This window comes from Alternaria triticimaculans, assembly GCF_023758025.1.
Source record: "Alternaria triticimaculans strain BMP 0046 chromosome Unknown scaffold_1, whole genome shotgun sequence".
Classification (NCBI taxonomy): domain Eukaryota; kingdom Fungi; phylum Ascomycota; class Dothideomycetes; order Pleosporales; family Pleosporaceae; genus Alternaria; species Alternaria triticimaculans.
In genome coordinates this window covers 3,818,550-3,844,475 of record NW_026055958.1, presented here as the reverse complement: position 1 = coordinate 3,844,475, position 25,926 = coordinate 3,818,550, and the positions used below count along the sequence as shown (strand labels likewise).

The following is a 25,926-nucleotide window of genomic DNA, read 5'->3' as shown; positions in this document are numbered from 1 at the left end:
CGGGCGAGGTTAAGGCAATTCAAGGCGGCATAGCCCATACCGAACGGCGACACCGTCTGCATCTTAATCGTATCATTCGCTCCCAATCACACCATTGACCAGTAGGCTTTCCAGACCACACCGGAGCTGCGCCGCGACTAGTCTGCAGAATGTCAGTCGCCGCTGGGGTCCAGCCCATGCTCTGCTTTTGCGAGCGGTTCCCGGGTGCTGGGACGAGGGTGCTGCGAAGTTGAGAAGGGAACCCTCGTAGGCGCGTGGGTATAAAGGCCGTTTCGTACCCCCATTCACCCGGCTTGCAAGGCTATCTTCTCTCGCGCCTCTACCCTTCTTGTGCTCTCCTGGGTTCTTTATCCCTGGTAGACTCAGGCTCAGTCTTCCACTTCGCTGAGTATACCTCTTGGTGTTCTTATCTCCCTGTCGCCCGATATGTCGGTCAACGACTACGAAAAGCAGCAGTATGTTGCGGGCGAGAGTCCCTCTGACCATGCTGTGGGCGATGTCCACGACATCAAGGACCACGCCCTCAACGAGGCTGCTGGTGTCTACGGTTCCGCTCAGAAAGCCGAGGACTACGGCTACGTCCAGAGAGGTCTCAAGTCGCGCCACATCCAGTTCATCGCGCTCGGAGGTACCATCGGTACTGGTCTGTTCCTCGGTATTGCCAGTGCTTTCGCCAATGCCGGTCCCGTCTCTGTCCTTCTTGGTTATACCATCACGGGTGTCGCCGTCTTCGGCATGATGCAGTGCCTTGGAGAGATGGCCACATGGCTCCCGCTTCCCGGTGCTATCCCGCAGTACGCTGCTCGCTATGCGGACCCCGCTCTTGGTTTTGCCGTCGGTTGGAACAACTGGTACAACAGCTCCATTACACTCTGCGCCGAGATATCTGCTGCCGCTCTCTTGATCAACTTCTGGGACCAAGAAGAGAAGTAAGTATAACGGTCCAATCGAGTCCCAACACTTTCTGACTCCAGTTAGGTACAATCCTGCGATATGGATCTCCATCATCATCGTCATCATCGTCTTTCTGAACATCTTCGCTGTCTCGATTTACGGAGAAGCCGAGTTCATCTTCGCATCCATCAAGATCATAACAATCATTGGACTGCTTCTTGCCGGTCTAGTCATTATGCTCGGTGGAGGTCCTGACCATGACAGGCGAGGATTCCGCTATTGGAAGGAGGGTGCGATGAAGGAGTACGTGGGCACTGGGAATACGGGTCGCTTCACGGGTCTCTGGTCTACACTTGTCAACGCAGCGTTCTCGTACGGTGGTGTTGAGATGGTTGCAGTCGCTGCCGGTGAAGCCGCCGACCCCCGCAGGAACAGTAAGCAACGTCTTGTCTCGACTCTTCGTATAACGATCACTGACCTTGTACCTCTCTAGTTCCCAAAGCCGTTCGCCGTGTATTCTGGCGTATCCTGTTCTTCTACGTCCTGGGATCGTTCATCATCGGTACCTGTATCAGCTCAAACGACCCTCAGCTCACCGATGAGAACGCCAAGGGTGCTCAGTCATCCCCCTGGGTCATTGCCATGAAGAACGCAGGCATTCCCGTCCTCCCCCACATCGTCAACGCTGTCATCTTGACATCCGCAACCTCATCTGGCAACGCTTTCCTGTACACCGGATCGCGTTATCTCTTCAGTATCGCACAGAACGGCCAAGCCCCACAGTTCCTCCTCAGGTGCAACAAGAAGGGTGTCCCTGTCTACGCTGTTGCAGTCACAGCCTCGATCTCGCTACTCACATACATGAGTGTCAGCGCTGGTGCCAACAAGGTATTCGGATGGTTCCAGAACCTGACCACCATCGCGTCGCTCTTTACTTGGTGCACCATTACCTACACGTACACCCGGTTCCGTAAGGCATGCATTGCCCAGAACGTCGACCGCAGCACCATGGTCTTCGCTAGCAAGTGGCAGCCATATGTTGCCTGGACCGTGTTCGCTTACTTCGCCCTCATCATTCTCTTCAACGGCTTCAAGGTCTTCACCACCACCCCTTGGGGACCCGATGAGCTGACCAGCTTCTTCACCGCCTACATCGGCGTTGCCATCTTCGGTCTCCTCTATGCTTTCTGGAAGATCTTTAAGCGGACCAAGATGGTCAACCCGGCCGAGGCAGATATCTGGAGTGGCAAGGCGGCGCTTGATGCGGAGGTTTGGCCTGAGCAGATCCCGCGCAATGCTCTTGAGAAGTTCTGGTTCTGGCTTTGCTAGATGGGTGGCGGTGGTATTCGCTTGGGTGGTGTCTTTGCCTTGTCGAAGTCGGTGTATAGAAAGGACATGTTTGTAGCGACTATTATGTTGAATGAATCGTATGAACAACTATATCGTTTTGAGAAGTGAGGAGAGCTCAACAGTAGTTTTTGTGATCTGAATTACTATACACCCAAGGCGCTAGTCGCGCCCTACGCTGACGAAGGTTTGCCGTCGGGTAACCTTGGAAGGCATGGGGCGCCTTAGCCAAATACGCGGGGCGCGATTCTCTCCACAGCTCAGGACTCTCAACCCCGGCTGCTATGAACTGCTTCTTCGAGATAATACTCTGGTGCTGTGTTGACGAATTTGATGGTCGCCCGGCATATCTCCGTCGTATTGCTTTGCTGCCAATCGCATGCAATGTGGTCACGAGGCACCGTTTAATTTATCAATATTCCGATCCATGCGACAAGTATTGGGGTGCCTGAACGCGTATGCAGTGTATTCATAGGTACTTCCAGCTCATGTCGCAGTGTCGTAGATGCCTTGGGTGCTTGCAGACTCCCGTGCGACAGCCGTACACAGAGTGTAGTCTTTCAACAATCCAAAGGTACGGACAGCAAGTTTCCTGGAATTGCTCCGAGACGCTACTGTAGAGCGGAGATCGTGTGTCGCGCATTGCGGGCTCAATATTTAGCCACAAGTCATCCACTAGACCCACAGGTTTGCCTAATTGGTGCTTCGCGTGTCAGACCCTGTCGCGCGACCTTCGATCAACGGCTTCCCAGGCATCCACGTTCGTCATACATCAAACACCTTACCAACTCCGGCACATCCAGTATTCAAAGGTGTCGCACATAATCAGCGACCGTCATTCTCCACTCCAGCGCGTGTCTCCGACAGACCCTCACAAGATCTACCGGCCATTGCATGCGCTAGTCGATCTTCCATTGATTACAAACATGGAATTGCGCAGTTAGCAACGTCGAATCTGGATCAAAGACGTTATGCGTGCGCATCTCAAGACGACAGTCATTCGAATATACCATCCTACTACAAGCGGCAACTTTGCCGACGTCAACCAGAATGTCGGGCCTTGGAGATGACACCAAGTCGCAGACGCTCTGGACCATGAACAACCAACTTGTCAATAGCCCAGACGCGGAACAGCCCCGGAAGTCTCAAGACCAGCCATTAAACCGCGCTTGTGAAGCATGCCGCATTTCCAAAGTCCGATGTCTTATGAACCCGGACACAAGCTCGACGCAGTGCCAGCGATGCGCCAAGGCGAACCGAACATGTGTTTTCGCGCCACCAGCCAAGAGAAGACAGAGAAAGAGAACAGACGTGCGGGTCACGGAATTGGAGAAAGAGATACAGCAGATGCGAAGTCTTCTGAAGACCAACGCCAGATCATCGAATGATGTTAGCGAACAGGAATCCGGCGATGAGGACTCGGACGATCAAGGCCATGTGAGAAAGAAGGAGACGCCTCCTAGCGTATCAAGTCGCCCGAGTGTCACAACAGCAGCGTCAATGGCCACAGCATCAACCATCAAAGCTTCTACTGTCGATTCTACGCCTACTGTCGCGCCGACAGACTTCCTGGGATCTTCTGAAAACGACATTATAGACCGTGGTGTCATCTCGGAAGATCTAGCAGTCGAGCTCTTGAACATATGGCGCACCGAGCTCGTCGCTGCATGTCCAGGCATCACGATTCCCAAACAATGGGACGTGTTCGATCTCCGAGCAAACAAGCCTGCGCTCTTCCACGCGATTATGGCCGCGGCTGCGCACTCGAAAGGTTCTGCCCTGTCTGACAGACTACATGAAGAAACCGTCCTTCTCTACGCACGTTCCGCCTTCATCAAAGGCGAGAAGTCGGTTCAAGCTATTCAGGCGCTCATCGTCACAGTCACGTACTACTCACCATCGAAGACACCAGGCCAGCTGCAAATCTATCAGTGGGTCAACATGGCCGCGTCGATGGCTCTGGAGTTGGGCTTGACATCCAAACCCAGAACGCACGAGCAACTCCCCAAACGTGCGATTCGATCGCTCCAGAAGATTTCTTCGCCCGAGGAGTTGCTCGAGCACTGCCGCACTATCCTACTACTCTACATCATCAGCGCAGGCTTCTCGATGAGACTGAAACGCCCCAACATACTGCTGTTCAACAGTTGGATGGAAGAGTGCTTCAACATACTGGAAAAGTCGAAACTGTTGGACGACAAGAGGATAGTGGCGTGGTTGAAGCTTCAGAGGATAGCCGACGAGGCAAATACGGCCTTTGGCTTCGACGACGCAAGCACGAGCTTTAGTCTTTCAGAGCTCCGTATGCAGATCATACTGCGAATCTTCGATCGGCGGATGCAAGACTGGAGGAAAGGGATTCCAGACGACGTTATGACGCTGAACCTACAGGTAGAGTACTACTCCGACATGTTATCGATGTGGGAGTTTGGTATGGACGGAGGTCGCTACGACGGTAAGTCAAAGCATACATATCACACCTAACCCATCTAACGCAACCCAGTCATCGAATTCCGCAACCGCCACATCACTCTCCCCGCCCTAGACGACGACTGCGTGCAACCCGAATCCCTCCTCTCGCGCTCCGCCCTCCAAATCAACGCAACCACAAAATGCATCTCGGCCGCCCACACCATCCTCGACTTCTTCATCGCCGTTCCCGTCGACAAACTGCGCAAATCTCCAAACGCCCTCTACGTCCGCGCCGTCTACTCCCTCGTTACCCTCATGAAAGCAGAATACGCCGTTGGCACCGACGCGGAAATGGGCGAGCTGCTCGAAAGCCAGAGCCTCAAAGTGAGTTATTATCTTGACACTGTGCTGGATAAGACGAATGAAGCGGGTGGGCCGCAGGAGTGTAGAGTCCGGGTGCCGAGCCATTGGAATTTCTTGCTGCATGAGAAGTTGAAGAGTTGGTGGGATGAATATCAGATTTGGAGGAAGGAGGGGAGGCATCTTAAGAGGAGGAAGAAGATGGGGGGTGGAGATGAGATGAAGACCGCAAGCGGGAATCAGACACCTGCGTTCGCGGAGCAGAATGTGCAGGTCGCGGCTACTTCTACAGCTGCTATTGATCCAAGTCAGGTTGCAGCACAGCAGCAGCAACAACATCAGCCCGCTCCTCCTTCTCTCCCCACGTCGTCATTCGCACTGGGTAACGCGTATCCCACACCCTCACCGTGGAACGCGAACGACATGGCCATTGACCCGCAGCCGATCAGTGATCAAACGGCGTTTACCACGGATATGGGCGACTTCTCCGCGGCGTTTCAAAACGGCGATTTGTATCTGTGGAATGACATGACGGCGGATAATTTCGGGGGATGGGTTCCACAGGGGGGATCGTATGGTGGTGGTGCAGGATTTGGGGGGATGAATGGGGGCATGTTCTGAGCAATTCAAGTTCATTGTGGATATAGTGAGGGTCTTACTGCAAATGTGATTGTATTCCATGTAAATACCGTCTGAAGCACATCATTCATGACACATATAGTCACCCTATCTACAATTTCTTCAACCCGCCCTCAACCCACTCAATGACTTTCTCCAATAACCCAACATCAGCCTTGGCCTGCTCCAGCGCCTCTTCACCCTCGACAACAAGTGCGCCACCACCCGATGACAGCTCCTTCTGGAACTGCGCCGCTGTCTGTTTGAGCACGTCTAGATACTGCGACTGAATGTTGTGATTACTGTTCAACTCCTTGATACCAAGCGTCTCATGTAGATGCTTCGCCTGGAGTAGCAGATAGTAGAAATTGAGTGCTGCAACGTAGAAACCAAGTTCTTGGCGAAATTGCATCCATGACTCTTCTAGGACGGCATCGGTGGCATATTGCTTGGTGAGATCAGGCCATAGGAAAGGAGCGACGGTAGATAGCGCTACTGGGGTAGCGAAAATGTTCGTTTCTTCGTGTTCGTCATCTGCGGATTGGGGACGCGGGGCGTTGGCTTCGAGGGTCTCGCCTTTGAGCCACGATACCGCGCTTGCTTTGAGGTTCTCGTATGGGCAGTGTTCTAGCGTGTCGCGGATGAAGGTTAGGCGGACGAGATCGTGGGGATGTGAGCGCAGAACCGTTGTGGTGAGGTAATGCGCATGCCCACGTAAGCTCGGGGACGGCGAGTTTGCAGAGATGAGCGAGATTGTTTGCAGGTATTGGGCGAACGACTCGTCGTCTTTGGGCTCACCGATGTTGTTCTTTTCGAGTGCGATGAGACCAAATGTGAGGACTGTATCGAGCAATGCTTCGGGCTCCATGCCGACGGTCTGTTGCCCGAGGGTTCCGATGAAATTGCTGAGTATCGTGGCGTGTCCTGGGAAAATGGCAATTGACGATGACTCGTCTTGCTTGGCTGAAGCATACAGTTCCTGTTTGACATTTTGCGCAGCGATAAGTAAAAGAGCGCCTGTTCGTGAGAGCGGTATATCGGCAGCCGTGGCTGGGGGTTCATCTTCTGTTCCTGGGATACCTCGCTTCTCATCCTCCGTATCCATCACAGTCCGCAGCAGCTCCTTGTACTTCAACCCAAGATCCTGAGTCAAGGCTACAATCTGTCCAAGAATCGCAACCCTAGAGGTCAGATCCTCTTCTTCTGCGAACCTATCCGCATATTTCTTGTAGTTGGGCTTGTTCGGTATCCGCTGGGGCTCGTACCGCTCCATCAGTCTGCTTGCCCACGCGAGGCCTGGAACGTCGTCGTCTGATGTCAGCGACAAGACGTAATCCTCGAGGATATGCGTGAGGAATGACTGGAGTAGGCGATTGACAAGATCATTCTCTTCACTGCTCGGTGCATCGCTCTGTGCCTCCGGATCTGGCTCCGATTGGTTGGTGTTTACACGTAGCAGATTTCCGCTGCTTCGTCTTGATGGCAAATGCGGCCTCTTAGTGCCGGAAAGCGTCTTGACGAACTTGACAGCGGATAGGGTGAGGTCTTCAATGTGCGTGTTGGCCCTGTTATATGCGAGCAGTGCAGCCTGCAGACTGGTAGAGAGGAACCGGCTTGGATATTTCGTCTTGACCCGTCGATGTAGCGTTGCAAGTATAGTCAAGAGGACCTCGAACTTTAGTACCGGAAGTGGCGGGACTACGGCTGGTTGGAACGCAGGACTTGTGCTCGATTCGCCCATTCCGACTTCTGCCGCTTTCTTGCTTCCGCTGGTGTCTGCATCATCTTCTTCTTCGTCGGTGTGATCGTGTGGTTCCTCGAATTCCAGTAGCCGCAGCGCCTCTGTCACTTTCAAGACACACTCTCTGGGGTTGCCCTTTGCGGCAATGTCTTGCAAACAATCCTCCGATAGCGGGAGCAGCGGAAGAAGCAGATGTATCAAATCCCAGCCGATAGTCGCAGTAAGCTCTGCATCTTGAAGAACCTCGTGTAGGATCGGCAAGTTCTCCTCAGACAAGTTGTATTCAATAATAGTAAGATAGGTGATGGGATCGGTAACCGGCGGACGTGAGGCTAGAAGCGGATGCTCGTCCTTCTGGGCAGGAACCTGGATCTCGGCCATGACTCGTGCTCTTGCTTGTGTGTCCGGCCTGCGTATACTGGATGGCAAGTAAAGTCGAAGCGAACAGAAAGTGATCGAGAGTAGGACGGCGATGGGAACTGGGATGTTGAGGGTGAATGTACCTAGAAATGTTGGATTGGGGCTGGGCCCTGACGCAATGCCTACCAGCCCACCACTAGATTCGCGTGCACGCTAGTCCCCGCTTCCGCCAAGACGATCGCTCCTGCCAAAGTTCACCGCGGAGGCGCCTTGTAGCTCTCACACGACGAATCGCATCCACGACAGACATATTGCCCGCCATGGACGAGAAAGAAGAGACCAACGAGCCCCTCGACCTTGTGCGCCTCTGCATTGACGAAGTCGTCATTGTCAAATTGCGCGGCGACCGCGAACTCAAGGGCAGACTACACGTGAGTCGCGATGCAGCAGCTTGTATATATGTACATGCATAGCTAACAGCATAGCTAGGCATACGACTCGCATTGCAACCTCGTCCTCGGAGACGTCGAAGAGACCATATACATTGCCGAAGAGGAAGACGAGGACCAAGAGCCTCGCGTGCGGACAGTCAAGAAGCAGAGCGAGATGCTGTTCGTCAGAGGTGAGAGATGTACAGGATTTTAGAAATGACGTGAAGCTGACGGTATGCCAGGTGACTCTGTAGTCTTGATTGCGCCGGCAGCAGAAGCATCGCAATGATCCGCATTCCGTGGTTACTCGCACGAATCGAATTTCGACATAGCAAGGGCGCAATTGGCTTGCTGGGGCTGACAAAGCAACGACGGCACGAAACGGAAGCAGTCACGATTGAGATACCCGAATGCTTGGATGGTGGGGCGCATTCGCTGGGGCAGACTTGGGGTGGAGGATAGCAAAGGTGTATATGGAGGTTTCGGGCGTTCAGCGTAGGCTTGGACGTGTCAACTGAACCTCTCTCAACGACCATGAGATGACAAACATCAAGTTCAATGGAAACCCATATGAAGTCTCAAATCTGGGCCAGAAGTACATGCACATCCACAATCGAGTTCGCTCACTGCAAGGTGTTCGCACTCATCACTCAAGGTCAACGTTATTGAAGATGCAAGTATTAAGCGCTTTTCTTGACTCTACTGGAAAGCCCAAACTAAGAGCTTCATTGTGCCGCGCGTAATGCAGATAGAGAAACCCCATACGCACATAGTGCGGTGTCCATGTAACTCCTGTGCGTCGAAGAATCGCCAATCGCTGAAACCCGACCCAAGAGGAGTGACAAAAGTAGAAAAGGGAAGAAAGACGGCCACCAGAAGGAGAATACCGCGTGAGTTGGAGAATTAGACTAATGGGAGTGGGTGTTCATGACCTCGTTTCGTCGTGATACGGCCGGAAGCGCTTTCCAAAGCAAGTAGATACAGTCGAAGGGAAGTTTGCCAGCTGCCAGGGTATGGGTGACGGCGACGAGAGAGTAAGAACCAGTGACGGAGGGAACGAAAAGACTCAGGCCGGATAACCATAAACTCCATGCACCGGGTGTCCGAACGAAGGTTGGACTAATGTAGACTGGGAAGATTGCTGGTGTTGACCCTGTTCCAAGAAGCCGCCAAAGCGCCGGGTATCCGTGAACAATAAGCAAGAATGGAGAAGATTTCGATGGTGACCATGTTGGTGCTGATGCTGAGTTGTAGCAGACCGGTTGACTTGTACTGCCTGGCTCTTGACGGGCGGGTGCTGGTGGATGCCCTCGGAGAGATGCGCGATCACACGAGCCCTGAGCCACGTTAGAACACAGTCAAGTCAGAGCCATGTGGAGACAAGTGTATTCACTTTCGCCTCCAAGTTTGGCTGGCAAGGCTGTCCCTAGACACAAATGGCAGCGAGAAGCCCTTTGAGACCTCTGCCTCGACGAATATGGAAGCACGCTTATAGCGCTTGTCGGTGTACTTCTCGTACACAGCCGCGTGATGCTTTTGTGGGTTGTCGCAGCACTCAAGGATGACGGAGATGAGGTGTCGCAGTTGAGTCAGTGTGTACCCGGAGTAATGTACGTGTGCTTGCGACTAGGGGATGTTAGCATGGTCTGATATAGTGCACGGATATAAGCTTACCCAGTCACCCTTCTTCAGCATGAAGCGGGCAAGGCAGTGAGCACCGGCCGACAGGAAGCTAGGAGCGCAACCCACGAAGCGCTCATCCATGACGGTGATCTCCAAGAAGTACTTGGATAGGGTACGAGTCTCCAGGTCGTAGTCATCTGCTTTGCTGATACGGCGAAGGAAGCTCATTGGGCCAGGCCAACCCAGCTCGAACTGAAGCATGCTGAGCATGAAGCGCTCGGCCTTCAAAACCTCATCGGCAGTGTAGGCACCGTCGACCATGTATACGATCTCTTGCACTGACGGGCAGTTGATCTCCTCGTACTTGGCAGCGACGAAGAGCGCGGTGGCGCCGACAAGCTGAAGCTTGCCAAGTGAAACAACCTTGCACGAGAGGAAACGGTCGACGTAGTTGACGGCGAGGAAGAGAGTCTCGGGCAGAAGGGTGAAGCGGTTGTGGACCTGAACGAGCCAGTCCATCAAGACGGACCGCATCGACCATTGGATCTCGGCCTGGTGGTCCATGTAAGAAGCGTTGGGCTTCATGCGCTCTTCAAGGGCGTGCATGTACTCGAAAATCTCGTCGCCGTATTCAGCGACCATGGAGGTATCCCACTGCTCATCCTCCACGTCTTCGGCACTCCGATTCGCTTCGACGAAGATCCGAGCAGCCTCAAGTTCGCGTTGTGTCTTTGCAGTGACCCTAGGCGCAAGGACAAGGGTGACGCCGCCAGTTGTGTTGTCGCCACGCGATCGCAGAGACCGGGCAGTAGTGTAGCCGTCGGCATCGTAGTACTCCTCGTCTTCCTCCTCGTCCCAGTACTCTTCTTGGTCGAGACCGTTCAGGCCGTTGACCTTGGCGAGTTCCTCATTGCGCTCCTGTTCTAGGACGCGCGCCTGCTCCTCGAGAGCATCTAGGTATTCGTACCTGTCGTCCGCCCCATTTTTTGACTCGGCTTTCTCTTCCTCTTCAGGGATGGTCGTTGGTTGCTGGGACTGTGCTGAGGCACGGTCCACGTTGGGAAATGAAGATGGCTGGGTAGGGAGAGGTTGGCGAGCAGGTACATCTACGAGAGTTGTTGTGTCGTTAAGGGGTTCTGATTGTGGCTCCTTGAAGACAGCTGTGGAGGACTTCTTGGTGATGACCTTGCGGACTTCGGCGGCCGGCTGGCTGGCGTTGACGGTGGTAGATTTGGTAACAGCAGACGCGACGTCGCTTGCCTCTATTGACGCGTTCGCCTTGGCTGTGACGTTTGCCAGAGGGCGTTGCGCCGGTCGTGCTAACGCGCCAGCCTTTGTGGTGATCTCCTTGACCGTGACGGCAGAGTTGTCCTTGAGCACCTCAAGACCCTTCTTCTTCCCATTGACCTGCATGTCGTCCTTTGTTATGGGTTGCCGCGTGTTGCTGACGTCTCCAAACACGGTCCGCTTGGCTGCGGCCGCCTTGATGCCGCCGACCTGCATCAGTGTGGACAGCGCTGGTGTTGACTTGTTGCGCGAATGCAGAGTCTTGCCGGCAGGTAATTGGGGCGGCGCGTTCTCGTCGCGTACTCGGAGAGCCCGCGCAGGACGTTGAGGCTGTGGAAAAGTCTGTCAGCTGGTGTGAAAGGAAGATGGTCTGGGTGACCATGAAAAGATGAAGTCGCCAGCCTCGGAACGCGTCCACGCACCGCCATGCCGCCAAAGTGAGAGTAAACGAAGAGAGAGCAGTCTTACCTTTGCGTCCATTATGTTCTGGTCTGTCGATTAAAGACAATAGTCTTGGAATGTATGTTGTGTTGACAGCGACGGTTGCGAAGTGGACGATAGGGGCAGCGGAGGTGGAGCGCTACAAAACAGTGGCCGATATAAAGAAACTCTCCATCTAAGTTGGCGACGATGAGATAGACGGGTCGACGTTGTCGAATGGCACGAGGAGTGGTGTTGACGACAACAAGAGCTTGTAAACTTATATGGGAGCTTGGAGCTATGCGCGTTTGGATGGGCAATGTTGTTTATTTACTGGACACTATCCCCGAGCGGCCCTAGTGATGATGCACGGGCCGCACCTTCCCGATATGCTTCCGGAGCTGACAGGCACGTCATCTCGCCGAGGCAAACGCGAACTCCAACATCATTACAAAAGACGTCCTTAGATTGCGCTTCCGCACATTGCGAATCTCCCGCTCTGTAAACTTTCACACAGTATCCAAGTGCTACCGAGAGTGTATTTTGACACTTTCAGGGTTTTCAGACACCTACATGTAGATATACACGTACCCCGCCAAAAGACGCGCTGATGGTGGATTAAGTCAGCTAGAATCGCGGAATCACGTGACGGCCATCATCCTGCGACCCTGTTGTAAACATCCTGTTTATGCGCTCTATTGCCATAACAACCCGTCTCGTCATACTCCAGGTGCTTTGGATGGCCTCAATTGTGGTCGCGATCAGAAGGGTGGTCTGGAACTCGTAAACACGACCCGCCGTCGGGCGCCCACACCCAGTCGATCAGCGCACTGCCACCAGATATCAAACGGCAGCCTGCGCTTGCCTTTGTTGCGCCGGCGTTGTCCCAGGCAGCCTGGAGGAAGGTAATGCGTCTGGGGAACGTTGAAAGCCCTGAAACCGGCGCCGTTATCGCGTCTTTCCTTTGCTTTGTCCCCGCGGGCTGTATAGGCCGAGAAGCTCACCGCCGACTGACTGTGTGGACCGATCGCATCCGTAGCGAGATCGCATGGAGCCAAAAATGCGCACAACGTCTTTCGAAATGGTCCGCGACCGGGATCCCTTCTGAAACGTGATTGCGCAAAGTGCGGGAGACTTGCTGTTCAGACTTCTTGATCGACCCCTCATCACTTAGAGTGGTTGTCCGAGCTTCACGCCACGGATTTGCGAAGTCGCATGCCGCGCTACATATGTACCCTCGCCATGATCCGCTCGCGCACATGCAGGGTCGGAATCTGAGCAGCAAGATAACAAACGGCGATAATCCGGTCAACGCATGGCTTCCACACCACAGCGGGTGTGTAGACTATCCGCGGCTTGATTCCTGCGCTTGCGCTACCATCGTCATGAAAGTGTGGGTCCGAGATCATCAGACGATTGCGGGAGCACATGTAGACATAATTTCTTGGTCGCGTAATTCATAAGTAGCACGAGCCTCTACGGAATCCTGTGGCGACTCATTCAGGGACGGTTGTCTGCAAAGGGGAACTACGGAAGCAGGCGTGTGGCATTGAGTGTCACACGGAGATCTCTCCAATAGACGCCCGGCACCAGTTGCCAACGAATCCACAGCGCTTCACCCACTTTCGGGACCGGAAGCTTCCTTAGCCCTCTGACTAGAATTCTGTGTGAAGGCGACCCGGAGTGTAGTATTCGAGTACTCTATGTGCTCGAGATGGCGCATCGGGGTATCAGGGTGCTAAAGCTCGTCCTGTCCATATTCACATGGAACGTACGCATCGCGACCAGCACGCCGCGTATCCGCCCATTGGTCATGTTTGACCTTGTTGAGATCGGCTCTCTTGCGCAGGTATAGTCAACAAGCGATTGAGTTGTCCTGTGGCATGCATTCTAGTCCCCCTCTACCATTGGGCGCATAGCTGCCGCCGAGTTGTCCCATGTTTCGACCTCAAAGACAGGCACACCAGATGGGACGAAAGCTGGGGACCTCCTCAGCTGCTATGCACTCTTCGTCCTTTTGCGTGACTGAGGGACTGAGGTGGGCTGTTTCGTGTAGTAGTGTATATACTAGTTACCAATGGAGGCGCAATCGCATATGTGCAGCGGGGAGGATGCGCTGTACTGCTTAAACCGTTTTGATGATATAAATTTACATGGCAGATTCTGGAGGTGTGTGTAAAGGCGACCGCTATTTGGTTTGAGGCGCATTCGGAAAGTACGTCGTGACCTGGAGTGGTCATTAGTCGGTGTCTCTATTGTTCGCTTGCGAACATCTCCCATCTGCAACCCACCCTCCACACCATTCTCCTCCGTCCCACACCACCTCCTCTCTGTAAGCCTCAACCCTTTCCATCAAGCCTGTGGCCCGTCTGAGATCGCACTCTGGCGCTCAGATAGAGTCAATCCAGCCCTGCGCATTCCGGTCGCTAACCTGACGTGCGCAGCCAGCGGCGGTACACTCACGCAATCGGATCGAAGCATCCAGTGCCCATCCAGCGCTCTAGACATATCTGTTGGTAAGTACATCTCTCCATAGGCCTTTGCGACCGGCTTGGGCCCGACAGGTGACTGCGACGCCGCCCCCTGGGGGTTCCGCGCTGTCGTCACCTTCTCCCTGTAGTCCGCAACTGGCCAGCGGTGACGAGCCCCCAACCGCCTCCAGCCCAGCCCAGGCTGCGCAGAACAACGCGAGGAGCACTCGGAAGGCCATCAAACCTCATCAGCGACCATCTGCTAACATGTCGTCCACCAGACTCGACGCCCGTTTATCCTTCCCCGACCGCCGTCCGTCCAAGCCCTTGCGACACCGGCAGGATCGGTGCGCCGCCCAACCACACACACATACACAAGCTCGTTTTAGAGGCTTTGGAATACACTCTCAACACCAGAGACATTGGCATGCAAGTTTCCAACATGCTTGCGGAACCTCGGCCTGCGGGCGCACAACGCTGCCCTGAGGTGGAAGAGCTCCTAGCGGGCCGACACCACGACGCCATGCAGATAGAGTCTGGCTACGACATGCTGCCTCAGAGAGAAGACTCCGGCATCATGGACGTCTACCCGAGCACCGAAACCGGCTCGGCGCACGACTCCCTGTCGCCCTCCAAGCAGACGCCCAAGAAGCACGTCAGCTTCGAGCTGCTGCTCCCCCAGTCGCCAGCACACAAGGCCCGGCTACCCATGCGGGTCGACATATACCCGCACGACACCACAGACTCCATCATCACAACAGTCAAGAACTTCTACGGTCTGTATGAGCGTCGAGGCGTCATCTTCGAGGACCGCCACGGCAACACGCTGATTGCGCGCTTCGAGAACTTTGAACATGGCATGACCGTCTACGTCCGAGTCTCCCCAGAGACTCTTGATGCAGACGACTTCTCTCCTGATCCGCGCCAGCAGACCATCTCGCCCCGTCGCGCTCGACCCCACCTCGACGAAGCCTTCCAGATGCTACCGCCGATCCAGCATCACCAAGGCTCGAGAGCGGGGTCCCGTCACGCGCGCCAGAGCCACTCCCCACATCGTGGTCGGAGGAGCGCGTCCATCAACAAGCGCATGCGCCCGTCTATAAAGAGTCGCGGCAACAGCTCGCACGGAAGCTTCGCTGACGCCAATGGCGACGGCTACAGCGACAGCGACGACGAGCATGGCTCTGTCAGCAGCTCGCGACGCTCAAGGAAAGAGCCATTGGCGAGCGCTGAGATTAGCGTTGACAACATTGTCGAGGGCGGCCGCCGAAAGCGTGCCAAATTCGACAGCTCGGTAAGTACCTACAGTGGGCATGTATCGTGCATTAGTCTGACACTCGTTCCTTTCATTAGGAGCTGCCTCTGTTCGTACCGCCTCAAGTTCCCATGAATGCTTCACAGTCGTCCGTATCCCCCCAGCGACGCATCAGCGGAAACACTGCTGGCTCGCCATACTCTGCCAACCAGCAGACATTTTCATACTCGCATCCGCTGCCCTCCCCACAGAGCTACGGTCAGGGCGACAGTTCATATCTTCAGGGACTAGTCACACCATACTCTGCGGCTAGTAGCCAGGCTCAGGGATACAAGTCTCGCGCGCGTGGCTCGGCTCAGCACTCCCACTACCGCTACTCCGGCAGCGGTGGAGTCCTTCCTACCCCTGACACCACTCTTGCGAGTATCAGCGTCATCTCCGATGAAGATGTCGCTCGTCAGCTCATGCGCTTGGGTGATGCCTCCAACTTCTCCGGCCACGGTCGCACGTCTACCTCTACGCTCGATGATGCCTTTAGCGGAAAGGCTGCGGCATCCTCAAGTGACGAGAGCGCTGACGGTAGCGACGACGAGAGTGAGCTTCCTCCTCTCCCGTACAACATGGCTCGTGCAATGAACGACCATACACGTGTCTACGACGAAGCCGAGAGCAGTGGTGAGGACTATGAGGACGACCGGGACGGCTCCTTCAAGGGTGCCAGTGATGAGATGATTGCCGATGAACACAACCACCGCGTGCACGCCGGTATCATCAAGGCTCGCTCCGTGTCGAGCAAGTCTGGCAAGTCCGGCAAGCCCCGTGCCACCTCAAAGAGCAAGTCCAAGGTCAACGGCACCACCAAGGCCCCAATGTCACCGTCTTCTCTCCCCTCTCAGTCGCGCAAGGCTTCCAACGCATCGCTGAACTTCCAGCATCAGCTCGGCGTCGATGAGGAGGATCTCTCGAGTAAGCCACGCTGCCAGCGCTGCCGCAAGAGCAAGAAGGGCTGTGACCGTCAGCGACCATGCCAGCGCTGCAAAGACGCCGGCATCGGTGCCGACGGATGTGTCAGCGAAGACGAAGGCAACGGCAGGAAAGGTCGCTATGGACGCCACATGGGGGTCTCGGTCAAGAAGAACTCAGTCTCCTCGGCGACCTCCATGGCGCCTCCCCCAATGCACGACTACCACATGCCTATGCAAGACGCGTACTCCATGAGCACAGCACTGGACAAGAGCAAGAAGCGCAAGAGGTAGCGGTTGCATATCGTCAACTCGCATCATGCGTCTCGCTACAAGGTAGTCTTCACCACACTTCACTCACACTCTTCTCTGGCGTTTTGAATAGCGAACCCTCGCATTGCATTATTGGGTGGAATCTTCAGCGACTGCCCGTCCTCTCCTTTCAACAAGAGTAAAAGTGTATTTTCGCACGCTATTCTTATCGTTGCGCAGCGATGCGTGAGCACAAGTTGAAATTGCTATGGTGTTCCCGGTTAGAGTTGGGTGGGACTGGTCAGCGATATGGGCGGCACAGGCTGGGTAGAGGTTTTGGGCGATTGGGAATGGAGTGTAGGGGTTGTCTATGTGCTTGCTTTGGCGACTCTATATGTTCTACTTACGACTTGTTTGATACAATAGCGATTTTGTGTGCAATAGTCAACAAAGAAGTTTTAAAATCAGACGGTCGCTGCATGTGGTGATACAGCCATGAAATAAATGACTACTTCATACGATCAGGTAAACTACCCAAAATTTAACGACTTTGTACCAACAACAGACGTCAAGGTATTCATGCATCCAGGAGGATCGTCGTCAAGGCCACTTATGTCATCTGCATGTACCTGTACGGCACGACCCTATGCACCGGTGAGGATTTGGTAACGGGCACCCGGGGTACACAGCATAAGCGCAGGCTCTGAAACGTCATGCGAACCTCGTGCCACGACAGATGACAGTCGCGGCGACCAAGGCACGTTGATGTCATTCAATAGTCTGGGAAGGCCATGAGCTATCTACCACTAAGCCAGCACCAGAGTGTCAGCCTTGAGGATCGGTCCGGGCTATTTTGAGACGAGAGGGAAAGCTTAAGTCGGCAGGACGGGATAAAAAGGTGGGGTTGCAGCTTCAGGACTAGCGCGAACTGACAGCCAGCCCCGGAGGCTGTGCATCGTTTCTGCCTGCAATTATCCCTCGCGGTCAGGCGTGCCTCTTGTTGGGCGGACAAGCCTCGTCTCGTCATACTTACAGCTTACACGTCCCTTCACTCACTCTGCCCACTCACTCTGTAGCCTCTTGCTCACCATGCAATGAGAGATTGCACGTCGACGGACACGACCAATTGCTGCTCCTGTTGACTCCACTGAGCACCAGCCACACCTAAAACACAGACCGTAGATCACCCGAACGCGACCGTGATGGCTGAAGGGTCGATCAAGTCGAGGATTGCCGCGCTCAACCTCGAGGAGGTGCACACCCCTACACCGGGCGCCAAGCCGACCTACTCCTACGATGCTTCGACTGCAAAGAAGAAGCCACCACCGCCGCCGCCCAGCGCGCGCCCTCCCGCCTACTCGCGCCAGACGGTCAACAACCCGCCAGTTCTGAGCAATGCGCCCACCTCCGCGCGACAACTCGGCAATCAGCCCATTGTAGTGAACGAATCCGAAAAACCAAAAGTTTCGCCCGCGCTGCCTCCTCGTCCACCTCCGCGCAATGCCAGCACGCCTCGCCAAACGCCAGCACTGCCTCCGCGCAAGGCTTCCGAATCAAGCGTGCGAAGGCGCGAGTCTAATGAGTCAATTTCTACAATCGCGTCAGGCATATCAACGCTGTCATTGGGTTCTGTGAAGACAAATGGCTCAGGATATAGCAATGGAAGTACGGGCACGGTGTACCAAGTCAGGGCTCCGGTCTATGACCCGTCAAAGCTGCCACCGCTGCCAGCCAAGAAAGCACCCGAGGACCCTAAGCAGAGCAAGGCAACGTTGAACGCTATGAAGAGCAAGAGGGATTATGTGCCTTCTCGGGAACTGCCCCCTCAGCTCAAGACTCCCAGTAAGTAGACTACAGTTGTAGCACGCATCAAGAGCACTGCTAACATGATGCCGTGCAGACCTACCGGCAAGACCTTCTCTACCTCCTAGACAGTCCATGGTTCGCGAGCAATCACCTCAGCCTGTGCCAGCGCTGCCACAGAGGCAATCCTCAAACGACACCTCTCGAACAAACAGAGTGATCGCACCACCGCCACCGCGACGGTCAGCGTTGGACATGGGCTTCAACAACAAGGCCGCTACACCTCCACCTGTGCCTTCAACTCGTCCACCAGCAGTTACATCCGATTCAGCCCCGGCTCTTGGTGCACCACCACCTGTTCCCATGTCGTCCAGACCGAACCTCAGCGCCATCATGGCTTCGAAGCCGAAACCAGGTGCTGCTCCATCAAGTTGCCTGAAATGTCGGGACTTCTCAGGTCCAGACAATCACGCTGCGCAGTTCCTTCGTACTCAACTTCCCAACTCAGACGTGGGCTGGCTTGCTCATCAACTATGCTCACAGTTTCCCTCACCTACAGACAAGGCTCGAGCGATCTTCACATGGCTTCATCACAACGTCGACTACGATACTCACTCGTTCTTCAATAACACGGTTATGCCTACTACACCCGAAAAGACAATTGCATCAGGTCTGGCAGTATGCGAAGGGTATGCCGGTCTGTTCGCTGCTCTGGCTCTGAAAGCTGGGTTGGAAGCTATGGTATGTTCTGGTGCGTGCAAGGGCTACGGCCACGCACCTTTGGAGCCTGGTCAACCTACACCACCTTATGAATCGACACATGCCTGGAACGCTGTCAAGATCGATAACGGAGAATGGAAGCTCATTGATCCCTGTTGGGGAGCTGGACACTTAGGGTGTAGTAAGAAGGGCGAAGGGTAAGCTTTTCGAGATGATACTTCTTTCGCAGTTCACCACCCGTCGAACAAGGGCTAACATCCACTAGATACGTACGAGCCTTTGCTCCGCAGCATTTCGTCATGGACAACAACGAATTCGGTCTGAAGCACTACCCCGGAGAAGCCTCTCACCAGTTCCGCACCGATGGACGCATCATGTCATACGAAGAGTTCATGCGACATGACGAGGGCGGGCGCCTCTTTCTCTGCGGCAATGGCATGAAGCTCCACGGCTTCGGCGAGCAAACCTTTGAACCATCACAAGCCAGAATCAAAGTAAACGACCCCTACGCACCGGCAGTAGTCCGGTTCCAAATGTCATTCATCTGCCCGCACTGGGATCCCCAGATCAACGGAAAGGGTCCGCCCTACATTATGCTCCTAAGCGTTGCCGGCAGGGACGGCCGGAAGCCAGACTACAAGCCGTTGAATACCGACGGGCGCACTTGGTGGCTCGACTTCCCGCGCATTGACCTCGGTGCGCCGGGCCAGAAGATTTCGATTGTAGCCGTGACAGAATTTAATAAGAAGGATGCACGGGGTTTGAGCCTGGCTACTTGGAACAATAAGAGGGCATACTCGTGCATGTTTGGCAGTGTGGCCTCGTGGGTGCTTGTTTGATGCGGAGCTGGGAATGTCGCGTTATCTCAATCGAGGCGCACGCGACTTGCGCCTCGTGGTTGATGGAACGCGATGAGATGGAACGATTGTATGGATACCCTGGACTTTTTGATTTGCTTTTAGGTGATGAGGCGGGCTTAGTTAGATGAATACGCGTAATGAACATGAGTTATTCTTCTTTCTGCCTCCTTTTTGTGTGTACGTCATTCAAGGGAAAGCTGCGCGCGTGCCTGTCTGTGTACTATGACAGAGAGTAGATAAACCAGAAGTCTAGGTTGCTCTTACACATTGCAAAAGATCCTGCATCTCAAGCTCTTGTAGTCTATACCCCCTATTATCTTTTGTTTGTTTTCTTCCATGTGCAGGGTACCTTGGCGCAACTTGTAACCGGGTGTCCCTTTTATGCTGAGCATGTGAAGACGGCCGTTGAGGCTAGACTGTGGCTGACGACTGCGTTAGCGCGAAAGCACGACCCGCGAAATAGTTAGGTTGGGGTTACAACGGACTCGGGATCACCGCTCCACCTCCAACACGTCCGATCTACCGCAAACATGGCGAGCGCTTTCGTCGGATTGTCGGTCGCCGTCACGCTGCAGTCTCCCCCAGGTGCTGTCGTCGTGGGCGTGGTCAGCGCCGTGGACCAGCAGACAGCGACACTCGTTCTCCAAGATGGTACACCGCAGCCAGAATTCGTGAATATGGGCATACGCTGACGTCTGCAGTCTTCTTCCCTAACTCGGGTCATCGTGTCGCTTCCTACACGGTAGAGGGACAAATGATTGCAGACATCAAGGTCAATCCGTCGGCGCCCGCTCCTCCCCAACCTCTCCCCACGCGATCAGGCCCGCAGGCATACTCACACTCGCAGTATCCTCCGAACCATGCCCCGCGCCAGTCGCAGCATATGGGCCAACAAGTTCCGCACCTTGTTAGCCAGCCGTCTGGGATCCCGCCTGCAGGCGCACCTGCCTACCAGAATGCTCGTCAAGCGCCTCGCCAGACCGCTCCTCAGCCAGCTCAAGCCGCACCGTTTGTCGATCCTGCGATTCTCAGTATGGGAAAGCGCACTTCTACCGCCCCTATCTTGGGTGGTCCTGATTCCGCAACCCCCCAGGAAGCCCCTGCGACGCCTATAAAGCCCGTGGCTGCTGCGAGCGCGGCGACTGTACCGAAGAACACGTCCTCGTTCGCAAGCCATGCGAAGCAACACAACGTCCGAAAGCCGAGTGCGGCGACTCTGGAAGGCCCATTCTCGTCGCTGGATATTGCGGACGCTGAGGAGGCGGACAGTGAGGCGCGGACAGCACAGGTGAATGCGCGAAGGGCAAGCATCACCAAGACGAGGACCGGCAAGCCTATGGATGACCCCAGCCCGCAGAAGAACGACGACAATGGCAAGAAGACTCGAAGAGGGGGCAAGTCTCGTAAGAAGGAACTTGCCGCTCAAGAGAGGAAGAACGGTGATGTTGAGGCGGTCAAGAAAGGGTATGTGGGATTCTGGGTTCCATGTCCTTTGTCGCATATCCAGGAGCTAACATCTACTAGCAAAGGCAATGGTTGGAGAAACACTCCCATGCTACAAGCCGCCGAACAGCCACAGACGAGAACTCCCGGAGTCATCGGCGGCAGAGTCGGTCTCGCAGCGGCGAACGCGTCGAATCGCAAAACCAAACGGCAACAGGCGCTCGAAGCTACGAACGGCTGGGCTACGGAAGATGCGACCGATATCCAGGACATGCCTGAGTTCGACTTCCAGAGTAACCTCTCCAAATTTGACAAGCGTACGGTGTTCAATCAGATTAGGAATGAGGACACCACTGCAGACGAGGACCGCCTGGTCAGCTTCAATCGCTTGGCAAGACCTGGTACACACGGAGGAAAGAACCTTCATCCTACGGAAAACGTGTTGGATCGGAAGCTGAAAAGCACGACCAACACAAGCTCTGAGGAAGAAGAGGAGGACTTTGGCAGCGGACGTAACTCTAGACGGGCAATGTCCAGGGCTTCAGTCAAGATGGCACCAACACGGCAAGGCAGCGTACAAGCCGACATGGATATGATGGGCTCAGGCGTGTTGCCGCGCACTAACCGTTCGTTCATCAACCGTCCCTACACGTCCTCACACGCTACCGGTAGCCCCAGGCCAGGGCGCGTTGCTACACCACCAGAGTCGCCTCTCGAGTCTAGCGCTAAGGGCTGCTTACGACTGGTGTCTAACAACCGCAAGTGTTTCGCTATTACTCCTGGCGCTATGCTGGCAGTGGAAGAGACCGCTGAGGTAGATTTCGGCCTCAACGAAGACATCATGGCTGAGAACTCTGGACGAGGTATCGCAGAAGTTGCTCTGACTGCTATAAATCCCGGAGGCATGCGTCTTTCGCGCGCCAATCCAAACGCCAACCCCGTTATTGTAGTTCTCGCAGGCAACCACCGCGGCGGCGCACGCGCAGTAGCAGCGGCACGGCACCTCGCCCAACGCGGGCCAAAAGTCATGGTCGCCCTCCTCGGCTTCGAACGCGACGCAGACTGGGACAAGGACATACGCCGTCAAGTCGAGCTCTTCCGCAAATTCGGCGGCACCGTCCGCTCCTGGAACGCTACAGAAGAAGCCCTAAAGCGTCTTCAAGCACCACCGGAACTTATTATTGATGCTCTGCTCGGCCGCCACAAGGAATTTGAAGCCCTTGGCGACCAAGACCAACGCGTTGTTCTCAATATCGTCGGCTGGGCCAACAAATCGCGTGCAGCATGCCTCGCGGTTGAAACACCCTCTGGCGTCGGCGGTTCGACAGGCGAAGTCTCCATACTAGAAGGCGAGCCCCTCGAAGTCCGCGCAAAGTACATCGTTTGTCTCGGTGCGCCACGGACTGGTCTTGTCAAAGCCCTTCAAAATGGCTCTGGACGCGATCCTCAGTGGCTCATCTGGATCGTGGATATCGGTGTTAATCGTCCTTGGCGTAACGCTGGTATCAGTGGAGGTAAAGGCATCAAGTTCGGCGAACAGTGGGTCGTTCAAGCTGTTTTTGAGGAGCCTGGTGGTATACTAGGGGCTTAGGATACCGAGGTATTACCAGCTGAAGAAACAGAAGAAGCAGAGCGAGACCCAGCAGAGCGAGAGCGAAGACGGAAGCACTACTTTGCGACGCAAACCAAAAAGCTCATGGGGAAACAGTGGAGGAGTGGGTTTGACTGAGTGCGGCGGATGGAAATGTAGAGGGTTGGTTTTTGCATTGCGTGGGCGTTTGAGGTATTGATATGTGAGAGGACTTTGGATGCTCTTCTCCTTGCTTTTGGCTTGGGGGATAGGATGAATTAACGGCATTATGGATTGGGTCGGGTTGGAATGGGGATACCAAAAGCTAGATATCGTTGAGTAGGGTGTGCTCGAGAGGCAGCGGTGTGTGCGGTCAGCATGCCACGTTAATACATTATTTGAAGAATTGTGTGTTTATTATGTTTTCAGATCTTTGTTTTCCACAACTACGCTTTTCGAGCGGGAAGGTCAGATGTAGTATCAACTGTGATACAACTTGGCATAGTTATGGTGTACAGAAGTGAGGCATGTGAGAATCTACACTGATATTCAATCGTGTAGAACCGCTTGTCCTAGTCCTTTTTTGACTGCAGCGACCCTATCCCAGCCAAACATTCCACGCCACGACTATTCCACACCCTTTTTCACCCCAACCTCGTAACAAACCCAAGCACCCTCCTCACCAGATCCTGCACAACCTCCTCCGGATCCCCATCAAGATTATGATGCGCACCCGGTATCACACCACCATCTTCGTCATCGACAACACCACCGCCTTCCCGTATTATCCTTGTCCAGCGCTGGAGTAGGGCAGCTCGGTCAATTCTCGCGGGGACGTAGGGGTCCAAGGATCCGAGGAGGAAGCACACCGGTGTGGTCTTTGGTATCCTGCCGAACGTAGTCGTGAAGTGTTCGTCTGATAGGTCGCTCGAGAAGTAATCATCGTCACCACCCTTTGCAAGTAGGGAGTATGCGCGATATGCGTTGAGAGGGCCGCCCATGTCCTTGATCACAGGATTACTCTCCGGTGACAAGACTTCCTCTCCCTTCCCCTTGTCCACCAATTCTCTAGCCATCGCAATCGCATCGTCAAGCTGCTTTCTTCTCTCTCCCTCTTTGTAGTAATCTTCCCATGCCTCCCTATCACTAACACCACCCTGCAGTATTATGCCATCCACTTTCTCCCTCGCCTCATTTCCTTTCCCCAGCAAATATTCCATGATGTCTTGACACCCCGTTGAATGTCCCATGAGCACAATTTTCTTCCCCGGCCGCCTTGCCTTAAAATATGCCACGCATTCCCCTAATTCCTTTGCGTCGCGCGTCAGGCTACCGGTGCCCCAGCCGCTGTAGGAGGAGGTAATGAGGACTTCGGCGAGCGACCAGGTTGGTGAAAGGGAGGACGCGATGAGCGAGGGGTAGGGAACGGTGAGGAGACCGTCTGTTAGGCCGCCTATCCAGAGGATGGTGTCGTAGGAGGACGAAGGGTGAGGCGAGGCGTGTTCGAAGGCGATGAGGCCTTTGGTGTATTTGTGGGCGGTGCCGGGGTGCGCCATCTTCGCGTTGAGGTTTCGATATAAAAAATAAACGCAGATTGTGGTATTTTGAAATGGGTATCTCGAAGTTCAGCAGTGCGACGCGCAACTTGAAAGATGAGACGGATTGCGTCAGGACGCGATGGCTGGAGCTCGACGCGACGGGTTGGTGGGGGTGTAGATCAGAATCTTATCAGATGGTGGGGTAGCTTTTCAAAGCCGAACCTACTCCGTGAGGCCCGACCGCTCTCCATCTTGGCGGCCATGCACGTAGCTCTTGCTTTCCCACTCTCTCATCGTGGTGGTCAGCCCAGTTCGAGCCGAACCCAGGTCGCCTTAATCCTTTGTGACTTTCAATTGCCGCTTTCGAAGATGCGCTCTCCATGTCGGGTCGTCTTCGTTTGACAATTTGCCCAAGTTACGTATAATATCTATCTTCAGTCCGGTTTCCGCTGCTGCTGCTCCTGGCTTGTGAGGCGAAAAACACAAGGATTTGACGTATCTGGTTCGTACCATCGTTTTACAGTGCTCGCAATGTACGCGATGGGTTTGGTCCTGCTTTTCTGCTTTGACGGCCCCGATCTCGGCATCGACAAACCGGTTTATGGTGCTTTCCTCAGAAATTTGTCTGTGAAGACACGCTGTGAAATCGAGTTTTTGTAGGACTCTACGCGCTTCTGTATGTAAACCCGGGCCTTTTGCTTTCGAAAAGCCCATGGTTATGTCACTTCTCAGGACATAGTCTCCAGACGTCTGATCGTATGTGACGGCACAATTGGTGAAGTATATCTGGCTTTTTTTCAACTCTGTTTCGCAAGTATAGCACCGGAGACTAAAGTACATGGCCTGCCTACCCCTAAGAGATACAGCTCTTTCTACCTTATCTCTCAAGTAGTCCAGAGAGTAAGACCTGTGTGGGCACAGTCTGAGTGTAGAGGAACATTTGCGTTCCTGCCGTGGGCGACAGAGCATGCTCTCGATGAAGTGCGTATCCTTGTGTACATCTGCACAATAAACGCACCAGATCCCCGGTCGTTTGCGGGCTTCTCTGTAGAAGTCGTCTCTCAGAAGCCGAAGATAGACGTCGATCTTGGTATCGCCGACTTTCTCTTCTGGAACAGTGATGGATGGGAAACTTTGGAAGAACTTGGCGCCTGACAGCGCAAAGCAAGTCTTCTCGGCGTGATCCAAGTACCCCCGGATATGGGCTAGGACCTCGTAGGGAAGGGCGTATAGTGGACTTCTCTTTGCATTGATTTTGTAACGTTTCTCAGCGCACGAAACGGAGGTTTCCAGCTGAGACATGATTGTGGAGGCAGGCGAGTAGTGAATGTAAGTGTGAAGCTACATGAGATATTGAGATTCTCCCAGATGTGTGCGAGTCCATGTGGCTCCGCACAAACTTCGTGGTAGCGAAGGTACCATAGCCAGTCGAAGGCTCAGACAATCACGGGTATATACCATCAACTCACACTCTGGGTACCGCTCCATAACTGCAGTAGCGGCCTAATGGTAGGAATGAGCGCGTCTCGCCATCTCCTCCACAAACGCAAGGGCTTCGT

At 54.4% G+C, this 25,926-nt stretch overlaps 10 protein-coding genes across 10 annotated transcripts; 6 read left to right on the top strand and 4 right to left on the bottom strand.

Annotated features, from left to right (window-relative positions):
- Positions 1–426: 426 nt before the first annotated feature.
- J4E78_001290 (uncharacterized protein) lies at positions 427–2,223 on the top strand (the record flags this gene model as incomplete). Its single annotated transcript, XM_049361950.1, has 3 exons — positions 427–929; positions 979–1,328; positions 1,388–2,223. The coding sequence occupies 3 exons, from the start codon at positions 427–429 to the stop codon at positions 2,221–2,223; spliced, it is 1,689 nt and encodes a 562-aa protein (XP_049227233.1).
- A 1,068-nt stretch (positions 2,224–3,291) lies between these two features.
- Positions 3,292–5,634, top strand: J4E78_001289 (uncharacterized protein; the record flags this gene model as incomplete). Its single annotated transcript, XM_049361949.1, has 2 exons — positions 3,292–4,696; positions 4,745–5,634. The coding sequence occupies 2 exons, from the start codon at positions 3,292–3,294 to the stop codon at positions 5,632–5,634; spliced, it is 2,295 nt and encodes a 764-aa protein (XP_049227232.1).
- Positions 5,635–5,743: 109 nt separating this feature from the next.
- On the bottom strand, positions 5,744–7,753 carry J4E78_001288 (uncharacterized protein; the record flags this gene model as incomplete). Its single annotated transcript, XM_049361948.1, has 1 exon — positions 5,744–7,753. One exon carries the CDS (start codon positions 7,751–7,753, stop codon positions 5,744–5,746), a length of 2,010 nt encoding a protein of 669 aa, XP_049227231.1.
- Positions 7,754–8,052: 299 nt separating this feature from the next.
- Positions 8,053–8,452, top strand: LSM3 (U4/U6-U5 snRNP complex subunit lsm3; the record flags this gene model as incomplete). The annotated part of the gene is made up of 3 exons (XM_049361947.1): positions 8,053–8,163; positions 8,222–8,354; positions 8,406–8,452. 3 exons carry the CDS (start codon positions 8,053–8,055, stop codon positions 8,450–8,452), a joined length of 291 nt encoding a protein of 96 aa, XP_049227230.1.
- Positions 8,453–9,552: 1,100 nt separating this feature from the next.
- Positions 9,553–11,553, bottom strand: J4E78_001286 (uncharacterized protein; the record flags this gene model as incomplete). Its single annotated transcript, XM_049361946.1, has 3 exons — positions 9,553–9,789; positions 9,838–11,403; positions 11,542–11,553. The coding sequence occupies 3 exons, from the start codon at positions 11,551–11,553 to the stop codon at positions 9,553–9,555; spliced, it is 1,815 nt and encodes a 604-aa protein (XP_049227229.1).
- A 2,678-nt stretch (positions 11,554–14,231) lies between these two features.
- Positions 14,232–16,475, top strand: J4E78_001285 (uncharacterized protein; the record flags this gene model as incomplete). The annotated part of the gene is made up of 3 exons (XM_049361945.1): positions 14,232–14,236; positions 14,307–15,258; positions 15,318–16,475. The coding sequence occupies 3 exons, from the start codon at positions 14,232–14,234 to the stop codon at positions 16,473–16,475; spliced, it is 2,115 nt and encodes a 704-aa protein (XP_049227228.1).
- Positions 16,476–17,635: 1,160 nt separating this feature from the next.
- On the top strand, positions 17,636–19,795 carry J4E78_001284 (uncharacterized protein; the record flags this gene model as incomplete). The annotated part of the gene is made up of 3 exons (XM_049361944.1): positions 17,636–18,275; positions 18,334–19,153; positions 19,222–19,795. The coding sequence occupies 3 exons, from the start codon at positions 17,636–17,638 to the stop codon at positions 19,793–19,795; spliced, it is 2,034 nt and encodes a 677-aa protein (XP_049227227.1).
- A 551-nt stretch (positions 19,796–20,346) lies between these two features.
- Positions 20,347–22,850, top strand: J4E78_001283 (uncharacterized protein; the record flags this gene model as incomplete). Its single annotated transcript, XM_049361943.1, has 3 exons — positions 20,347–20,467; positions 20,518–21,280; positions 21,341–22,850. 3 exons carry the CDS (start codon positions 20,347–20,349, stop codon positions 22,848–22,850), a joined length of 2,394 nt encoding a protein of 797 aa, XP_049227226.1.
- A 623-nt stretch (positions 22,851–23,473) lies between these two features.
- Positions 23,474–24,385, bottom strand: J4E78_001282 (uncharacterized protein; the record flags this gene model as incomplete). The annotated part of the gene is made up of 1 exon (XM_049361942.1): positions 23,474–24,385. The coding sequence occupies one exon, from the start codon at positions 24,383–24,385 to the stop codon at positions 23,474–23,476; it is 912 nt and encodes a 303-aa protein (XP_049227225.1).
- Positions 24,386–25,239: 854 nt separating this feature from the next.
- Positions 25,240–25,669, bottom strand: J4E78_001281 (uncharacterized protein; the record flags this gene model as incomplete). Its single annotated transcript, XM_049361941.1, has 2 exons — positions 25,240–25,243; positions 25,386–25,669. 2 exons carry the CDS (start codon positions 25,667–25,669, stop codon positions 25,240–25,242), a joined length of 288 nt encoding a protein of 95 aa, XP_049227224.1.
- Between the last annotated feature and the right edge of the window lie 257 nt (positions 25,670–25,926).